Raw genomic sequence first — 19633 nt, forward strand, 5'->3', positions numbered from 1 at the left:
GGGGTGGTTTAAGGAGAGAATCAAGCGACTGTTGAGGTTCTCTTTTGGAAGTCGCACTCATTCACATCTGATTTTCATGGGGAAATGTGTTTTTACTTTATTCCAAGGTTTTTACTCACTGACTTTTAAGCCAGAGACAGAAGTTGGGTAGTTATTAGTTATTCTATCTGAACCCTTGCAGAATCTCGAGTCCCTTGCTAACTAGTAATCGGCAAAGGTTAGTTAACTTCTTTGTTAGATAAAGCTTATCTCTGGAGAAAGATTAATTTTAATAACCATTGCTTCGTGTTTTTTGGGTTTTTTTTTTTTTTACAGTCAACGCTTTTAGTATTTCTTTCTTTGGTTACATTATAAGTGAGAAAATATTATCTGGCATTGGAAGTCTTCAGAAAGGTTCTTCAGAAAAATATCAGTTAGATTTTCAACTTCCGGTTCACAATCGCCCGAGAAGAGAAACACACTTTCCTTCCGTACTTTTTTCAATGTTGTAAATAAAATAGAACACAAAAGTTGTATAGAGATTCGTTTGAAAGAGGAATATCAAACGACAGCAGTTTATAAACTTCAAAAATATGTCTGACAGAAGGAGAAGGCGTGTGAATGATGAGGGAGAAGACGAAGGCGCAGATCCCGATGTAAAACCAAGAGGAGAAAGACCATCGGAATGTGTAAGTTGCCAGTCAAGTTATCCATCATCCATATCAAGAAAAATAATGGTGAAGTCTATGGCTTACAATTATAATATAATTGAATTAATGACTAAATAAATTAAAGCCTAGCATTCTGGTCCAAACATATGATAAATGCTGAACTTCAGTAGTTCATAAAATGTGCGTTAGGCCTAAGAAGAATAAGTGCATGTCCATGACTGCAGTTTCAGTTTCAGTTGAGCAGGTGAAGATTCATTCACTGATTCAAAATTCATGTTTTCAATTTCATCATCTTATGTTTATTTTTGCTTTTTTTTGTTATTGTTATTGTCATATTTACTTCCGTGTGATCACGTAATGTTATCGGCCAACATCTACTTCAGACTTATAGAGTTTAAGTTTAAGTTTAAAGTGTAGGTACTTTGGTAAAATATTCAAATTGGATTGAGCTCAATGAAACCTATATCATTTTAAAGTGCTTTTCAACACGATTCTAATGATACCAAAATTGTGAAAATCAGATAAGCAGAAAAAAAGTTATGTTAGTTTAAAGGCTGAAAAATGGTCTTCTATTTGCCTTTGTTATTTACTGACGGACTTTGTGACCTGAAAATTGTTGCATTTCCGGTAGTAACCACCATTTGGATTTCAAAACTGGTCTAAAATGGCCGCTAAGATTTGAGTAAGGATTTTACTGGAACGAATTTCATGGATGCGGTATACAACTTTGCCCTGAATTTAATTTTATAAAAAAGTTAAGATGTTAAATAAACGTGCCAGCATGAAATTTTGATTTACCAAGTTCTAATCTTTTAATTATCCAAAGCTAAATTATACCCTATTTTATCCATAATCAAAAGTTATACTAAATTGTCATTGATTTTAAAATAAACTACACCAAACGATAGAGTAATTTCTCCTGAAGATAATAAGACATAAATCATTAAAATCCATCCATAAACAAAAAATCTATAGAACTTTTTCTGAGACCCATCACTCAAAAGTCAAAAAAATCGGGTCACAGCCACTAGGCCATTTATCGGCTCCCTGCTGGAGGGCCAAATGGACGTTTACCAAAGTACCTAAGTAAAGTTTAAACTTTATAGAATTAGAATTAATTTTTAAGAAGACAATTTTCTTTACTTTAGTTTAGTGAGATCCAGTTGAGAGGCCTTCCGTAAGCTCCCCTGCCTCGGGTAGCAAGGTACTACCGCAAACTCGGGGACCCAAATAATTTTTTGGGTTTGGGAGGGGGGAAATTTTTTATTTTTTTTAAAGTCTAGTAGGGGGTTTGGGAGGGGAGAGACTTTAAAAAAAAAAAGTTTACCCCCTCCCAAACCCCTAAAATCATTTGGGTCCCCGAGTTTGCGGTAGTGTCCTCTTTCAATTAGTAATTTCACCGTAGATGTGGGAGTAGGGTTATTCGTAAAAATGACTGGCTAAAAACGATCTCTATTTCTCCGAATGGTCGCGTCGAGGAAATAAACCTGATCTCTGATTCTCAATTACTCAGCCAACCTAATGCTGAACTCTATTTTTCCAAATATTCGGTAAAATAGTGTTATGGTATTTACAGACTCCAAACTGAATAGCTTTTGTGTGGTGAGTATTTTTCTTCATCTTTATTAATTGTTTGTTTATTTAAATACAGAAGATAGAGAGATCGCAAGTTGCCGGCGGTCCAACACAAAAAATGTTTTTATTTTATGTTCAGTTTTCATTTTCATATCTTTTTCTGTACTTCAATTTTCTCTTTGTTTCAAAAATTCGTTACTGTGCTTCCTCTCAGTCCTCGTACAAGTTGCAGAATGATGAAAGATGGCACCAAACTCTTGCAAATAGGTAATAAAAAAAAATCTCGAGAATGGAAACAGCGATATAGAGTTCAAGAGTTCGGAGAAATAGTCACTTCGGGTTTTTTTTGTATTAGGGTTAGTTATAGGTCTTAGTAAAGATCCTAGGTTGTTTGTTTTTCCTATTAGGGTTAGTTGAAGTTACTATTACTTGGTATTTTATGCTTATTTAAATCATATGTTTGTTATTTTTCTTTTTAAGGAATCTGAAGAAGAATCAGGAGATGTGGGCGGTAAGTGAAGAAATTTGACCACAAAATACAAATTGTTTATTTGTTTAAATTTACTGGTTGCATTGGTCCGTATAAGATTTTATTTTCAGTGAAAATTGGCTGAATTCGGGTTTTATATAGAAACTAGTGAATATAGCTTTATTTTTGTTTGACCAAATTCATGTGGCATTTTTTCCCCCAAACAAATTACAGATTTTACTGTTTTACTTTTTGAGATATAACCCTTTTCATCAGGGAGGAAGAGTTTCTAAAAAGATTTTTACACTGAAGTTGAGCATTTTGCATTCAGCTAAAGCCAAGAAATTTATTGACAGAAGTTTCTCAACTTTGTTGAAAAAAAACCATAGTAAGTCTTTGAAATGACTCAACAAAGCAATTGTTTCAGCTGGTTGTGTAAGATTTTCTTCAATTGCCATACAGGAGACCGGGTTCTAATTTTAATGGTTTTGAAATGATCAGGTTTTTGAAATTTGATTTAGAGAGGGTAGGTAAAGTGGTTGTAAATAAATATTGTGTGAAATAGTTGAAAAGCAGGTTGTACTATATTCATGCAATCATATTGCGTTTGACTTTCAAGTGTCCATATTTTGCAAAAAATTCACAATATCTATTCAAATTTAATATTCACAGATCTGTCCGAGTCTGAAAGTACTGCTGATGACGGGACTGAGAAAGAGGTGTGTTGGAAAATTTGATCTTGTTTAGTATTATCATTGTAGTCTTCTGTTCCTTTGTGAATCTTACTTTTCTTATTAACTTCTTTAACGATTTTTTGTTGATGACTGATTTTATAATAGTTATGGTCATGAAGGCTTAGATATTATTTAATGAATGTGGAATGGATGATTTATCAATGATTGAGTGGAAAGGTTATTGCTTCCCTTTATGGTATCCTTTTTTTTTTTTTAATGTTTGTTAGAGATTAAACAATTTTACCAACATGTTTCTATTTATACTTCTATGCGACTAGGTGACTAGATAAATCAAAGGATGACATTTCTTTTCTTTTCAGGTTTTTTTGTTTTTTTTTTTTAAATTTTATTTGTTAGTTTATATAGCATTCTTTGATTCATCTTAATCGGTTTGCATCTCTAATGGATTGCATTTTAAAAATTTCAATTGCCGTCTGGTTCTCCCCAGGATGAAGAAACAGAAGAGGGAACTGACACGGAGACGGAGGGGTCTTACACTGAGGTAGTCCAAATTTTTTAATCACAGATTATTTATTTTGAACTTTAATATTACTACTGCTGAGCCAACTCTGCTAAATTTCCTGATCTCACTGGTATGAAATATAGGAAGCAGGGGTAAGGTGAAAATCTGAAGAGGTGTATATGAGAAACAATGCCAGACAAAGCAAAGGAAAAATATTAAAAATCTCAAAAATGTAGTCTACCTCCACAGGGATCAAACCTCAGACCTATTGATTACAGGTCAGACATGCGACGATTACGCCATACAGTTGGTGCGACTTCATACTTATATTCTTCAAAAAGGTGTATATTTCTGCTGTGAGTCCTCACTTACATCATATCATGCAGACATTTTCAGATTTTAATCTAACTGGTATAAAAGTCATGCCCTTGGTAAACAAATCAGCCCATGTTGTCTTTCTAACATGTCTTGGTCAGAAATTACCTCTATTTAATTTACATTCTCCTGCTTAATGATTATTCAATGTCCAAGAGGTGATGTGGTTCTCTGTTGTAAGATCTGATTTTTTCTGCTTTTAAAGGGTTTTTACTTTATTATCCTCTTGGTGATTCAGCTGCACATAAGGCCGAAAAGGATTTTTACTAATCTCAAAATGCATATTTTTTAAAAATATAATTTTTGCTGTGATTCTAGAATTGGTTGCTCTTTTTTTTAAAGTTGAATTTAGACAATTCTATTATGCGAGAGTATCATGATTGGTCTGTACTAATTGTATTTACTTCTTTTCACCGTTTGAAGATCGAGGGGGGGGGGGGGCAATTTTTTGTTTATCAGTGTCTTCTTTATTAACAGAACGGGCACAATCTTTTTTTTTGTTTTTTTGTTTTTTGGTCTTTAAAATATGAAATAATATTTCAGGCCACAGACAGTGAGACAGAGACAGAGGAAGGTGATGATTACACAGAAGAGGAGGGATTAGATGGTGAACGCCAAAGTGGTGATGGCCAGGTAGGTTTTTGGCCTTTTTGTTTTAAAACCAACTGGTTATACAGTTTTGGGTGTTTGTTTTGTTTTGAATTGGGGGGGGGGGTAAACTTTATCATATTATTGAAAGGGCACGTCAGTAAGGATAGTGATTTATTTGTTATTCGTTCAGTAGCCATTATCATTTATATATATATATTTAGTAAAATTAATTGACTCCTCTTTTGTCATATGTATAATATATGTGAGAGTGATGAGTCAAGAGATTGTTTATAATTTTTAACAGTTAAGGGTTTAAGTTGAAATGTTATTAATGTGACTATTGTTGATTATTATTGTTATTAATAAGATTTGATCATTTTGACTGTTATTGATAAAGTTATGGAGGTTCTAAGTAGTTATCAAGTATACAAGACAAATACAACTGTGTGCTCATTAGATGTAAATAAATGTAATGAAATTATCAAAATAATGGTCACTCATTTTTTCTTCCAAAATTAAATATTTCTGATTCTTGAGGTTGACAGCTCTGCTTTTAAAGTCTCAAAAAAGAATGGACAATATGTCAACTTTGTCGACACTCAGGTGATCCTTTTAGAAGTTGTTTCTTCTATTCTTTTGGCTCAAGACTTGTCTCTTTTGGGTGTCATTTTTCATTTCTTACCCAGGAAATTGACAGAAACTAAATTTTACCACAGCTTTTCATTATCATTTAATATTGATGTGTTTTTGTATTGATTGTTGCAGAAGTTAATTTATTCGTCACACCCATAGTTATTCTTGAATATTTGATTTAAATATTTTCATTATGACATTGCATGCGTTATTTTTAAGGAGCAACCAGAGGATGACAAGCCTGATGATGACGAGGACAGGAAGAACCCAGCATATGTTCCGAGGAAAGGAGCTTTCTATGAACACGACTCTCGAGATGGGTTTGAGGACGGTGAGGATGAGAAAGGAGAGGTCACAGAGCAGAAAAAGTGAGAGAAATGACATGTACTTTATGAGCTTGATATTCAGTTACTTATTGTTGTTTTGCTTGGTTCCCAATTACTTATAGGTTTCATGTTCAGGCCTGCCAACTCTCCCAATTTTATCTGGATATTCCCAATAATTTTATCTCATTCTGTAATTACCAGCTATTTTCCCTATATCGATTGTAGAAACAATAATATCACCACCATCATCATCATCATTACCACAACCATCATAACATCATCATCACCACAAGTAACACAGCCATTATCACCAGCACAACCACCACCACTACTACCATCATCATCTCAACCACCATTCAGATTTTCCTTTTAAAAATTTCCTGAATTTTGTCTCTGGAAAGTTAATTCTTTGTTTTTTATTAGTTTTTTTTTTTCTTTAATTGCCTGTTTTCTTTTTCTTGACTGTGTAGATTCACAAGAATATTTTCCAACTGCTCTTCAGGGGCTTGAGATTTTTTTGTTTGTTAGAGTGTAGGGTGTGTTAAAATTCAAATTCAGCATCTTCTTTATAAACATACAAGAAACAATTTTTTAAATTTAATTTGTGTCATTTCGGCATTGTCTCATTCAGAATAAAAAAGTTGTGGCAAGAAGACAGCAAATGGGGTCATGACTGTTATCGAGAGGATCTTCAAGCTCCAAAATCCAGGGAGGAGTTGATGACAATGTACGGCTATGACATCCTCGCTGCTGATCAGGCACCAGAAGCTCCACCGATGACAAAACGTGGAAGGTGAGATGAAATAAAATTTGGCCTCTGCGAAGACTTTCAGAATTCCCTTTTTTTTCTTTGAAATCTCTTCTTTTTCTTCTTTTGATGTTGGTAGCGGACACCACGGTATGAGAGTGATATCTGTATTTGGTTGATTTGATTTTTTTTGTTAATTTTTTTTTTTTTTGGTAATATTATATAAAAGACTTCAAGTCGTGAGTTTCTTCAGAGTTCAATCAACTTTGTTAAGCCTATTGTCTAGATTTTGATATGATTTATGGGATCAGTATTGTTTTGATTTTTTTTAAAAAAATTTTTCCCCTTAGTGGTGTGCGTGTCCCAGTCCCACTGTGGGGTTGCTTATTCAAGCATTGCCCTATTCTGTTTGCTGCTCTTTTGCTGATTTATTGCATGTATTCAGGCTTATGTATTTTTTAAAATGGAAAGTCGAAATTGTCTTGTTGAATGTTTTCATTCTTTTATTTTTGGACTCATTTAATGATTTCATTGTGTCATCAGGAATTATTTGTCTTTAACGGAGAAACCATTTCATGATGTATTACTTAGGACAAAGGCAGTTTGTTGTCTTTGGTAATCAATAACTAATGCCATTCATTGCTTTTAGGGATATCCGCTGTCCTAGTCTTTTTAATTATCAATGAGTAAACTTTTTTACCTAAGAGAAAGAAAATGTTATCTGAAGGAACTGAATGGATCCTTTCTCTCTGATTTGGCATTTAAATTTCATTACTTGCCTTCTTAAAAAATATGTTTTCAGACTTAAAGCTTGACAACTGAAATAAACACTCTACATAATTTTAATTATAATTTTCTTCCATTTAATTTTGATTATTTTTCTTTGACTTCAGAGGAAGAGGTAGAAAACGTGACACCCGATTCAATGACTATCTTCCAAGAATGGCTGTCATTGATACAACAGAATACGGAACAGACACTGTTCCTTCCCTTGATGAGGACGGACTGATTACATATCGAGACAGTAAGCCAGCAAGGCCTGGCAGGGGACGTGGCACAGGTCGTGGAGGTTATAACGGGTATGGCTTGTCATCCAGCTAATTAATCTTTTTATTGAAGGAGTCTTCTTTTTCTTCTTCTTCTTCTTCTTCTTCTTCATCTTCTTCATCTTTTTCTTCTTTTCATTTTATATTTCTCTCTTTTTTGTTCCACAATGTAAATGATCAAATTGAAAATTGAAAAAATTGTTCTCGTGAACGTCATCTACCTTATAAAGAAAATCTTTTCTTTTCATGAGAGTTTGTCTGTTATTCGCATTTGGCTTGCTCTTAATCGGTTTTTTTTTGGGTTTTTTTAGTATTTTTTTTCTGTTTACTTTCATTCTTTTTGCCAATTGTATATATATGAAACTACAGTAGAATTACTTTAAACCGAAAAATACCTTAAACCGCAAAGAATTTAATAAATTGTACTAGTTTCTTCATTATCTTTGTACTAATTCTTACGATGAACCGAAATACTTCTAAGCAGGACTTTCTTTAAACCGAAACAACTTCAGAGCACCTTCCCTTTTTCTTTCTCTATTTTTCTTTAAAAATTCGGGAAGGTGGTCACACGTAATAATGCCCGGCGATATTAAACAAAGAGCGTAAGTATAAGATGAGGGTGAGGGGTGGAATGGGGGGGGGGGGGTAGGCAAGCACTTCAATCGCTGCACTTGGGCTTGGCCAACACCACAATCGCGCAGACTGGAAAAGGAAGACAACGGGTTCCTGGCAGGCAGGCGAAAAATTAGGAAAGAGAGAGAGAGTTAGGTTGTAGAATCACGTAAGCGAGATGTTCTCACTCATGTGTTGATGCTTTGGAACTTACAAATTTTCAACATGACAATATGGGGGGGGGGGGGGGGGGGAGTTGAACCAACTTACTATTGACATGCCATTTCATTTCCACTTAGTTTAAATGTGTGTGTGTGATGGGCTAAAGGGGAGGGGGAGGTTCTATGTAATTGGGCCTTTGAACCTAATGGCTTTTCAACAAAAGAGGGGTGTGTAGTAGACAGCTTAGCATTGACACTCCTTTTCATTTCCATTTCACTTCACCTCTGAGTAGCTGCGCATCATTCATTATCAATTATCGCACAAGAACTTTCGATCTTATTTTAGCTTTACATTTTACTAAAAGATGTCTAAAAGAAAGCAATGTGCTTACACGTTTGAGTTTAAAATCAAAATACTATGTGAGTCAATGAAAAAAAAGTTGATCAAGACGGAGATATGTAAAAAACACGGCATCCCGAACTCAACTCTTTCAACAATTTTGAATGGAAAACGAAAACTCCCAAAAATATTTTTCAAATACACGAAAAAAAAAAAAAAAAAAACTATTAAAAAAATAAAATTTAAAAATAATAATTTTTTTAAATGGTTATGAGGATGGCATTTATTCAACAACTCCATTTAAGGAGAAACCCATGATACGATTAAATGAGCAAATTCCTTAAATAGTTACTACCCTTGAAAAACATCGCAAAACGGGAACTTGCTTTAAACCAAAATGTCTTCAAACCGAAATGGTTTAGAAGGTCCCCAAAATTTCGGTTTAAAGTAATTCTACTGTATATACTAACATGTTTATCACTTCTGGTCACTAACACAAATCAAAATGTTTCAAACAACACACAAGCGCACACAAACAGGTTGTGATAAAGACCATTGGTTATTTGGTAGAATGTAGTGAGATCTGATCAGCTCTTTGGATGATAAAATATGAAGAACAAATGTAAGTTTGAAAAATTAATTTATGTTTTTATTGCAAATGGAATTGGTGAAAGCTTGTAAACAAACTTGAACTTGAGTACGGTATTGGCTGTAATCTGCCTTTAGGGTCGCGTTCATAACTGACTTAAAAAAAGAGATATAATTGGTGTGTTTTCACAGTTTTTTATTGATTTTTTTTTTCAGCCATTTTTGTCAAAATCATGATTTGACACTCTAGATATTGATTTGTGATCATAATTTAAGTGGGAGATGTTTTAAAATGTTGGGTGTTTTTATGTAATGTCATTGAACAAGACTGCATCAATTATCAAGTGTTTTCAACGACGATTCGTTTTTGTTTCTTTCAGAGTACAGCCATTTTGTTAGTACTTGACAATGGCAGATATATATGTTTTATTATAATTTTTTTTTAAATCTTATTTTCAGTCCCAAATTCAGTGGCAGGGACAGCACAGGTGACTCTAGAGGAGGAGAGAGGGATAACAACAGTTACAACAAGCCACATCAAAGGGAGACCACTATCACCACTGGTGGCAAAGGGTCCCAAGATGCCCGTAACTTTGATTACCCTAGCCTAGAGGAGACGAGAGGGGGCAAAGTCAACCGGGAATTCAATAGGGATAGAGGAGGAAGAGACTACCCTCAGCAGTATGGAGGACAATCCAATAGAGAGTTTCAAGAACAGTCCAATAGTTACAATTATGATAGAAGTAATAGGAACTCTACTGGCAGTGGGAGATTCAATAAGAACAACTATGAAGATGATGTTAACTCTAATTACTACAGGAAAGGAGAGAGAGGTCGTGGTGGTAATAATAGCTACCCAGCTAGAAATGATGCTAGAACCTATGGTGGTAACAGTAGAAATAGTGGCGATGGTGGTGGTGGTGGTAGTCGTGGGTTTCACCAGAACTATGGCGATGCTGGTAATAATAATAATTATAGCAACAACCGTAATGATCGGAGAGATAATTACGGTGGTGGTGGTGGTAATAACAACAGGCAGATGGAATCCAACTGGAGGAGATCGGAACCCACTGGTGGTGACAATAACCGTCGGGTTTATCAAGAACAACGCGGTGGTGGTGTTGGAGGCAGAGGCCGTGGAAGAGGGGATGGTGGTGGTAGATCCTCAAGACCGTATGATGGTGGGGATGACTTTCATGACCGTGGTTACATCACCAAGAATAAAATGCCAGCACAGGATGAAGAGTCCAGAAGAACTGTTCGAGTAAGTGGGATTTTTCAAAATTATAAATTTTAGGTTTTTGAAGATTTGGATAAAGTACATACGTTACATTTAACAGTTTTTACATAGACTAGAATAGGTGCCCAAGTTAAAATTTTACTGTTGTATATTCATTGTTTTTCTGTCTTAATGCTCTCCTTACCAACCATAGGAAATTCATCACATTTGTTACAATACGACCAACCATTTTCTCATTGTGATTTCATTCATAGATAGCAAAGATAAAATTTAAAGAAAATGTGTTGTTTTAGCTGTAAAAAACTCATTTTACTGAACAATGCTACATATATAATGTCATCATTGATTTTCTATTTTTTCATTGGGTGATTGTAAAGTTTCAATGAAAATTTAGAAAATGGTTGGGAAGGAGAAATTTGTTGTTTTTTTTTAGAGCTGTGAGTTCTTGTGATCATTATATACTCATAAAAGGTCAAGGGATTTTCTTAAGTTTTCGTGAGATGATAGCTCTTAATATATACCCTGAAAGTGACAAACAACCAAACATGAATTTATTTTCAAAAGCTTAATCTAAAGAATTATACAACACGTTATATGTGTGATTACTTTCAAATAACATATAAAGAGCATACCAAATAAATTCAGTAGAGAGACTTAATATGAAGTATTTAGTTGTAAGGATTATTATTATTATTATTATTATTATTATTATTATTATTATTATTATTATTATTATTGTTATTATTAACATTATTATTGTTATTATTATTATTATCACAATCTAGAGTGGGTATGACAACACAGCACCAAGACACCAACAACAAATCGACTCCAGAGAGTACACCAGCTCTAAAATGGGTGGCATTGGCGGTGTGGTCGATAACCGTACCCTTTCAACATCCAAGCCTAGTCAAGGCCCAGCTGTGGCCGGTGGGGAAGGCAGCAACAACAACAGTAGCAGCAACAATGTGGTGATATCCAATAAGGAGAATGTGCAGACCATCAACGTCACCATCACCAGCACCACCACGGAGAAGAAGTCCTACGCCAAGGAGCGTCGTGCTAAGGGAGCTACCACTATCCCTAAAGCTGGGGAGTCCCAGCAGGGTTCACCAGCCATGGTCATGGGTGGTGCTCCAACAGACCTTAAGCCTGGTAACTTAAAAATGTTTTTCTTTTTTTTTTTTTTTCTTTCTCTTTATTTTTTATTTTCTGTTGGTATCGTAGCTGTGGACATTTGTTTGTTTGTTTCACAAGTTTTGTATTTCTTCTTCTTTTCCAGAATTTTCATGTGGTTTTGGGGTTTGATTTTTGATTTTTTAAATATTTTTTTTTCTTTTAGTTTTGTTTTTGTTTTTTTTGTTTTTAAAAAAATTTTAAATTAGAATTTCTAAGAGGATATGTGGAACACCATTTTGTTTTTTATTATGAGTACCTTCATCTCCGAAACGGGACTCCAGATATAAAGGCACGCGAGAAGAAAATTTGTTTTTCTTATAGTTGTAATTGGATAGACCTAAGTTTTACAGAAGAACTCAGTAAGAACCTTAGATCGAGCTGCATTACTGCTTCTGTTTTTCTTGATTAGAACAGTAACATAGGGTGTCAGGCTAGAGTAAGATAGAACCCTGCTCATAAAAGGTCTGTACAGACTTATCAATTAGAATGAGTTATGAAGGTTGAAATTTATAAAAATCACAGTGTGCGACACTCACTTTCGGATCAGAAGGTCCTGGGTTCGAGCCTTGGAAAAGGCTCTCTACTCACATTCTCTCACCATACTCAGGTATAAATTGAGTACCTGGTCATTAACAGCGTTGTCTCTGTTGGAAAAAACTATAATATCGCCTGACAGGTGTCACGTCTCATTCTACATGTTGTTATGTGTTGCTGTTGGTCAGGGACACTTTGTAAAGCGTTTTGAGCATTTTGAGTGGATATTGCGCTTTATAAAAGTTAAAGTTTTTTTGTCTGTTTCTTTTGTTGGGTCATTTGTTTGTCACTCTTTAACCTCTAATCCCCAGGGGAAATCCCAGGCAACCAGCAGTACCCGCCCCATCCCATTCCCGGTGGTTCTTCCAATCTGTCCATGGTGCCGGCGGGTGGCGCCAAGAGATACTCCTCCCAACGCCAACAACAGGCGGGTGGTGTGGTGGCCCCCAAGGCAGGAGGATACAGCAATGGTAGGGAAAAGACTGCTACAACTGGTCTTCCTGTTGACCAGGGAGCCAGTACTTTGTATAATCCAGGTAGGCACTAGTAGTAATCATTCTAGTTGTCTTGTGTGTTTTGTCCAATCCTCCTTTTCTTAGGCCCTGATAAGTCTTTAAAAAGTGCCGTTTCAACCTTCAAAAGGAAACAAAAATAGATTTAATGTTGATGCATTGTCAATGACTGATGAATCTATCATAAGTTCCCTCCGTATCACAATCCTAACATAATTTGTATAGTTCATTTTTGTTTTGATTTTTTTTTTCTTTTGTATAAATTTACCAAACTCTGGTTTTAAAAAAAATGAATGGTTTTGCTATTTTCTTTTTTTTTTTTCCCCACTATAAAGAATAAAAGTTATCCCGAATTTCATATTTGTGTCTATGAATTCAGTTTTCTAGTACCTATTTCATACCGACGTAATACCACTTCAAACCTTAGGGTCATATATTTCATGGTAGTGTAATTTTTTTAAATTTTAAAACAGTCTGATCCAAACAATTCATGTCATGCACTTTCTCCTCCATTAAAGCTGCTCTAGGCATTGCTTTTAACAAAAATGGTTTTCCTGTTTTTCTATAGCTATGCCTCCTCCATCGTTTTTCCAACACGACACCCCCTCCACGAGCGGTACCAATGCGCCCCCGCCAACAGGGCCCCCTCCACCCTCAGGTGGTCCTCAAGACCCCCAGCAGCGATTCAATCCTTCCATGTTACCACCTGGCAATCCTGCTCTATCCTTCGGTTTACCTGGTAAGTTTTTGGGGTTTTTTTTTTCACTGTATGCAGATATGCCTTTTATTCTGATTTAATCTGAATATTCAGATTTTGTAAATTTATTGTTTGGCAACATTCCAATTTTCTGTTTCTTTTTTTTCTATTTCAATTTTTATGGGGTTTTTTTTTTTGGTATTTTTATATTCAAGAATAATAACATTAATGTATTTGACCAATAATCAATTGTAATAATGGATATCAATAACAAGTTGCCTTTGCATTCACATCTTTAAAAAAAAGGAAGTGTTTTGGGTTAGTTTATTTTTTCTTTCAGTCATTACAAAAAAAAGATGATATTTAGCCTCATTTGATTTTTTTCTTAAGAGTTTCTTCTGTAAAATTCCGTTAAAAACTACAAACGACTCTTCTCTCACCAGTGCCAGCCCCAGGTCTACCCATCCCAGCTCCAACAGGGTCCCCTAACATTTTTCAAGGCCCACCAGCTACCATTGGAGGACCCCCAGCCGCTACTGGACCACCTCTCATGGGCCCTCCATTCATTGCCCCGGGGATGATGTATGGCACGTCTCCAACTCCAAACCCAAGGGTGCCTCCACCAGCCACACCCGTGGGTTTTCCCATCCCCTTGGCGGCCTACCCTGCAGGACCACCGCCACCACCCCCGACACAGCCTCCTTCAAACGTTGTGCCCCCTGTAAGTCAAGGAGGAACAAATGCTGTCCCTGGAGGTCAGCAACTGCCCACAAAGGTGAGTGCCTCAGGCTCGGTAAGGTACCTTGGCTTAGAATTCGCATCACAAATCATACTGAATCAACTCAGAAAAGAGGGACAGGATCTCAACTGTACACAAAATTCAAAATAACAAAACTGCAGTCTCTTTTCCTGTATCAATTAAACTAAAAACACAACAAAAAAAAAACAAGAGATGGTAGACACAAAAATATCCAATTCATTGGATAGAATAGATGTCTTTTTTTTCTCTATTCTTTCTTTTTTCCTTTAAGCAATTTATTTTATATTCTAATTTTTAAAATATTTTTGTTTGCTTGAAGTTGAAAAAAAAATAATTGAGCTTTGATGTAGTGCAATATCCACTAAACATGCTCAAAATGCTTTACAAAGGGTCCCTGGCCAACAGCAACACTAAACAGGGACGGGACATGACACCTGTTAGGCGATATTACAGTTTTTTCGGACAGAGACGACGCTGTTAAAAGCCAGGTACTGAGAATGTGAGTAAAGAGCCTTTTCCAAGGACTCGACTATGCACTGAGCGAGGCTCGAACCCAGGACCTTCCATTTCGAAAGCGAGTGTCATACCACTAGACCACATAGTCACACGTAGTAGTTATATTAGTTTACCATTCCATGTATTGGACACCTGTCATTCCTTTGTTAAATATGGTGGCAGCTTATTCTCTAATTTACATTTATCTATCCTTGAAACAAAAATGCTAATATATCATCATCATATTCTTTGTTGTTTTTGTTTTTTTAAGTCAATAAGAATCATGAGAATTTTTTTTTTTTTTTGGTGAAATCTCTGCAGCCGAAGAAAGTGTACAGGGGAGATATTATATACTATGCTCCTGAATTGCAACAGCCTGCAAGAACAACTCAAAAGCGTCCAAAGTCAGCAATCCCTATTGTGGATCCCCAGGTACTGCATTAACAAACCTTTTGAATTTTTCTGACCAAACTTTTAAAAATCATAAATTTTATGGACAATTTTGCTACCCCCCTTTTTAACTCAACCCAACACCGACTATACCCATAGTTTACCTAAGTTACTTTTACCCCATGCCTATTTATTACATTTTTTCTGAGACAAATTATAGGTGTAGTATCAAAGCTAATGTTTTTAGTTTTTGCATGTTAATGATAGTTGAATAAAACTATCTATGTGCATGCTCGTATTTAATACTTTTTTTCCAATTTTGAAAAACAGCAAAAGTCTCTCAGATTTAGTACGTTAAACCCCTTCAGTTCAGCTTAATGGAAATAGTTCAAATTATAAGCCGCGGGTGGTTGGATGGGAGCATCACCCTTGAATCATATACCTATGATGTTCGCATGGGTGTACGATCCGATAGTGATGTCGTTTCTTCTTCTCTTTACTAGCCTATCCTGCTTCTTTGGTTTGTGATTGTATTTTTGATAGGGGATATTTTTTTTTCTGTAAATCTTCTGCCTGTTTGTTCTTGGTTATTTATAATTTAGCTTATGATATCTTTAGATTATGATTTTGATTTACATTTGTACTATCTTTGTTAGATTGCTTGTTTTTTTGTTTCAGCGGTCTCTCATATAACCTTAATTGTGTTGGAAGAGACCTAAAGCAACAAACAAACAAACAAACAAAAAAAATTATAAGCCATTTGTTTGTTGTTAAATTTTGATTGATTTTATTGTTTTTAACTGTGTGAAATATAAAGTTGGTCCCTTATTTTGATTGTTCATTTTTTACCACATGATCAAACTTTATCACTGTTTTCTGCTTAAAATTTTGCTTCTCTTTTCATTTTCAAAGCTGTAGGGACGGTTTGGGTCTTTTCTAAAAAAAAAATTAATAATTAATTACCTATATTGGGCAGTTTTAATCATTCTGTATCGTCATTATAGGCTAAAAAACAACATATTTGGTGAAAAATATAAATTATCTAGATTGATACCTGTTTTGCGACCTAATTTGGGGGTCTGGTATAAAAAATATAACAATCTTGTGGCAAACGTTCCACAAAAACTAATGAAGGAATGACCTCCGTATTCTTCCCTCTTATCAGCATTGTAGCATAGTGTGTCGCCACGGAGAGATTTTACAGCTTTAGCTCATGGAATTTTTATTAGAACATTACAAAGTTGAGAATCAAAATGTTATGACAAAATTGATGTTACAAATTTATAATTTAGATTATGATTCAAAATTCATATACCTTATCAAAAAAAATCTCTTTATGGTGACCTAATACATTATCTTTGTGATAAATGTGGAAATTTTCAGACAATTTCATTGAATAGATTCTGAGAAACGTTTGACACAGTATACCATACCCTTAGAAAAATGGCATATTGAGAAAATAGCAAAATAGCTTTCCATTTTTCACACTTCTCTTACTACGTGTACCCTTTTTGACTGTGTTTTTCGTGCCTTCATAGTCCATTTTAAGAAGTTGGACTTAAATAATATTATTTCTAAGATAATAATAAAATGTCGTTTTCCACCAAAATCTCAAAACCAATTTTTTAAAGGCTTTTCCTAATAATTAGACCCAAATCGCCCCTTAACACTTCTTATTTTTCCCTTTGTTCAATAAATTAATTAAACAAATAAACAAAAGTCAATTTTCCTTGATTACAGGAAATAAGTCAAATGAAAGCAATGGAGAAGTTGGAAGAGCAACAACAGCAACAAGAACAATCAGACAAGTTGACCGTTAATTCCTCCTCCTCTACTGCACCCTCACAGCCCCTACAGTCACCTCCACAGGGTAGCATCGTCACCACAACTGGTGTTGGTTACAGGTCCGATTCACAAAAGGAGGATCAAAATTTATTATCATCGGTTGCAGCAAGCAGCCATCACCCGAAAGGGGCAGGGAACTCGTTTGAACAAAGCAGTGAAAAAAATTTGAACTGTCACATTATAACCGGTGGTGAAAGCAAAGAGACAAAAAATCCTAACAACAGTGTAAATAATACAGCCAGCAATGTTCAAACTGTTCTGCATCATCAGGATTCTAAGGGAGAGCAGCAGCAGGTGGATGCAAAAGTTTTGTCCTCATTATCAGAGTTATCCATAAGACAGGATTTGCAACCCCCAACTGTGGAAAAATCCAGCGGGGACGCGGGTCGGTTTATCAAGGGTAAATCGTCAGCAGATATTATAGTTGCAGATAGTGGTAGTAGTAGTAGTAGTAAACAAGAACTGTTGTCATCCCCAGTGAATCAAGAAGACAACAACAGTAGCAGTTGTGTCAATAGTCAGTCTAATTCGGAAACAGTCAGTCTAAAGGAGGAAGTCGCAAGTTAAATATGTGGGATATGAGTTTGCATTTGTGCAATATACTTTTTTTTAAATCACTTAAAAAATTTTCTTATTATTATCCAGTTTTCTTGTACAATTTTTTTTGTTTTTGTTTTTTTTCGTTTCGTTCTCTAAGTAAATATTAAAAATGAAAAATTTAGTAGTACTAGTATGTGCTTGTGCATGATAACATTTTAAATAAGTGAGTTTTCAGTCAAAGGAGGCTGATATTGTTATAATTTGTATCTTTCTTTTTTATTTTCTTGGCACTGTATCATTAACTTTTTTTCAGATCTTTTGAAGTGCACAGTGCATTTTAATAAATAAGAGCTCAAGGGTGTGATTGTTAAAACTTGAAATATTGGTAATTTCTTCTGCCTTTACTGAATAGACAAGGATTAGGATAAGAAAGTTTATTAACGTAGAGACTATTGTTATTGATGAATAAAAGATGTTTTGTGTGCCTCAAAGGATAAAATAGGGTATGTTGTTAAATTTTGTATAACTTGACTTTGGTAAGAAAAGCTGGTTGTACACAGCATTGTGTAACAGGCAAAAAAGTAAGGTTTGAATAAGCATTGCGTGTAGATTTAGTACGGGATAGTGATTGGTTGAAGGTTGAATCAAAAAATTTATTCAATGTCTTACTGACTTTTGTTATAGCAATGATGAAATTTTCATGCTGTTTTGGAATAAGTTTTATTGGAGAAGGTAAAATCGTTGTGATTCAATGATTGGTACCTATGTTAATATCACATATAAAATGTATTATCACCACTTACGGTTATTGATTTCAATATTACCGAGAAGCTTTAAATGAAGGGGTTTCGTCACCTTTTGATTTTTATTATCCATAAGCATCTGCATTTTTTAAATCAAAAGGATAATTAAAGTGACTGGAAAACTCCTGTTATATGGCCGTTACCAATATTGTGGGAAATTTCAAAGATACTTTTATTTCATGGCCATTTTCGGAAATGCAAGCTATTTTATTAATTTTATGTTTCATACAGGCAATTAAAGCTTGCTTTTTTGCCTCAACCCAACTTTTGGTTCTTCTGCTGTCGGAAGGTCAACATGTCTAACCCACATCCCCTTCAATATCAAATTTTCACGCAAACCCTGCGATAACAAACGGTATAGATTGCTATTACCTTGCAGTGTATAAAAGTTTATTGGGAGTTTGGTGGCAAATCGTTTTCATGACGAATATTTTCATACCATTCAATTAATTCTGATGGGGGCTCTGTATGCAAGATTTTCTTTTGCATTTAGCCATGATTTAAGTTCTTTCACGTGGAAATAAACTTCATAGCTGCTGATAACTTAATTAAAATTAACAAGAAAAAAAAATATGAAAAATTGTAAATTTTGAAAATATTGCTTTATTTCTGTAAATGAAAGTGGATAAATGGTTAAACAAAAATATTTTTTTTATGAAAAAGAATTGCAATTTTTCAAAGTTCATAACAAGAAAAGTAATTCTGTTTGTTTTCCTGTTTATAAAATCTACATCTTTTATTATTATAATATCAAAGTTTCATTTCTGTAACATCGATAATTATTTTTTATGGCAGAATGGTGAAGTCCAGATTCCAGGGTATGCAAATCTAAAAAATATACCCCAACTCGAGTTGAGTTTTAAAGGATATCAATTCTATGTTGATTAGTTTATTGTTAGGTTTAACTCATGAGAAACAACTGATACTCATTGCCTCAAAACAAAACAGTATTATTTTGGGAAGACTTGGGTGCTGGTGAGAATTAGGCAGAATTATGAGTTTAACCCTCTGGAGTTCATAGGAATGAAAAGTTGAACAAATTTGTTCGATTTTTAATTGTAGTGAATTCGAGAGATAAGATTGGGAATTATCATAATGTTACACATCATTCATTGTTATATTAGCACAGATTTATGCACTGTCATGAACTAATTGATGAAAATACGAAGTTAATTAAAAACAAAATAATAAACATCAAATATGTTTATTTTGTTTTTAATTAGCTTCGTATTTTCATCAATTAGTTCATGATAGTGTATAAATCTGTGCTAATATAACAATGAATGATGTGTAACATTATAAAATATGGAAAACTAAGTTATTATCT

General features: G+C 34.5%; 1 protein-coding gene across 2 annotated transcripts; it reads left to right on the forward strand.

The window, feature by feature from the left end:
• The first annotated feature begins 367 nt into the window (after window positions 1-367).
• LOC144959140 (uncharacterized) lies at window positions 368-18877 on the forward strand. Of its 2 annotated transcripts, none has more exons than XM_078891626.1 (15): window positions 368-668; window positions 2706-2736; window positions 3367-3413; window positions 3877-3930; window positions 4810-4899; window positions 5710-5858; window positions 6448-6609; window positions 7458-7643; window positions 9771-10575; window positions 11337-11706; window positions 12576-12800; window positions 13345-13515; window positions 13917-14248; window positions 15050-15160; window positions 16859-18877. In XM_078891626.1, exons 1-15 carry the CDS (start codon window positions 573-575, stop codon window positions 17528-17530), a joined length of 3501 nt encoding a protein of 1166 aa, XP_078747752.1. In that variant the 5' UTR covers window positions 368-572; the 3' UTR covers window positions 17531-18877. The 2 variants fall into 2 exon arrangements, with proteins under 2 accessions (XP_078747752.1, XP_078747753.1); XM_078891627.1 differs by having other exon boundaries at window positions 412-668; window positions 16839-18877.
• Window positions 18878-19633: the final 756 nt, after the last annotated feature.

The sequence above is a fragment of the Berghia stephanieae genome, chromosome 13, assembly GCF_034508935.2.
Source record: "Berghia stephanieae isolate SIO BIC M18660-M18661 chromosome 13, UCSD_Bste_1.3, whole genome shotgun sequence".
NCBI lineage: Eukaryota > Metazoa > Mollusca > Gastropoda > Nudibranchia > Aeolidiidae > Berghia > Berghia stephanieae.

Coding starts and splice junctions, on each gene's coding strand:
- LOC144959140 (XM_078891626.1), top strand. CDS start 573: ATGTCTGACAGAAGGAGAAGGCGTGTGAATGATGAGGGAGAAGACGAA. Junction 2,737..3,366: donor AGAATCAGGAGATGTGGGCG/GTAAGTGAAGAA, acceptor TAATATTCACAG/ATCTGTCCGAGTCTGAAAGT. Junction 3,414..3,876: donor ATGACGGGACTGAGAAAGAG/GTGTGTTGGAAA, acceptor GGTTCTCCCCAG/GATGAAGAAACAGAAGAGGG.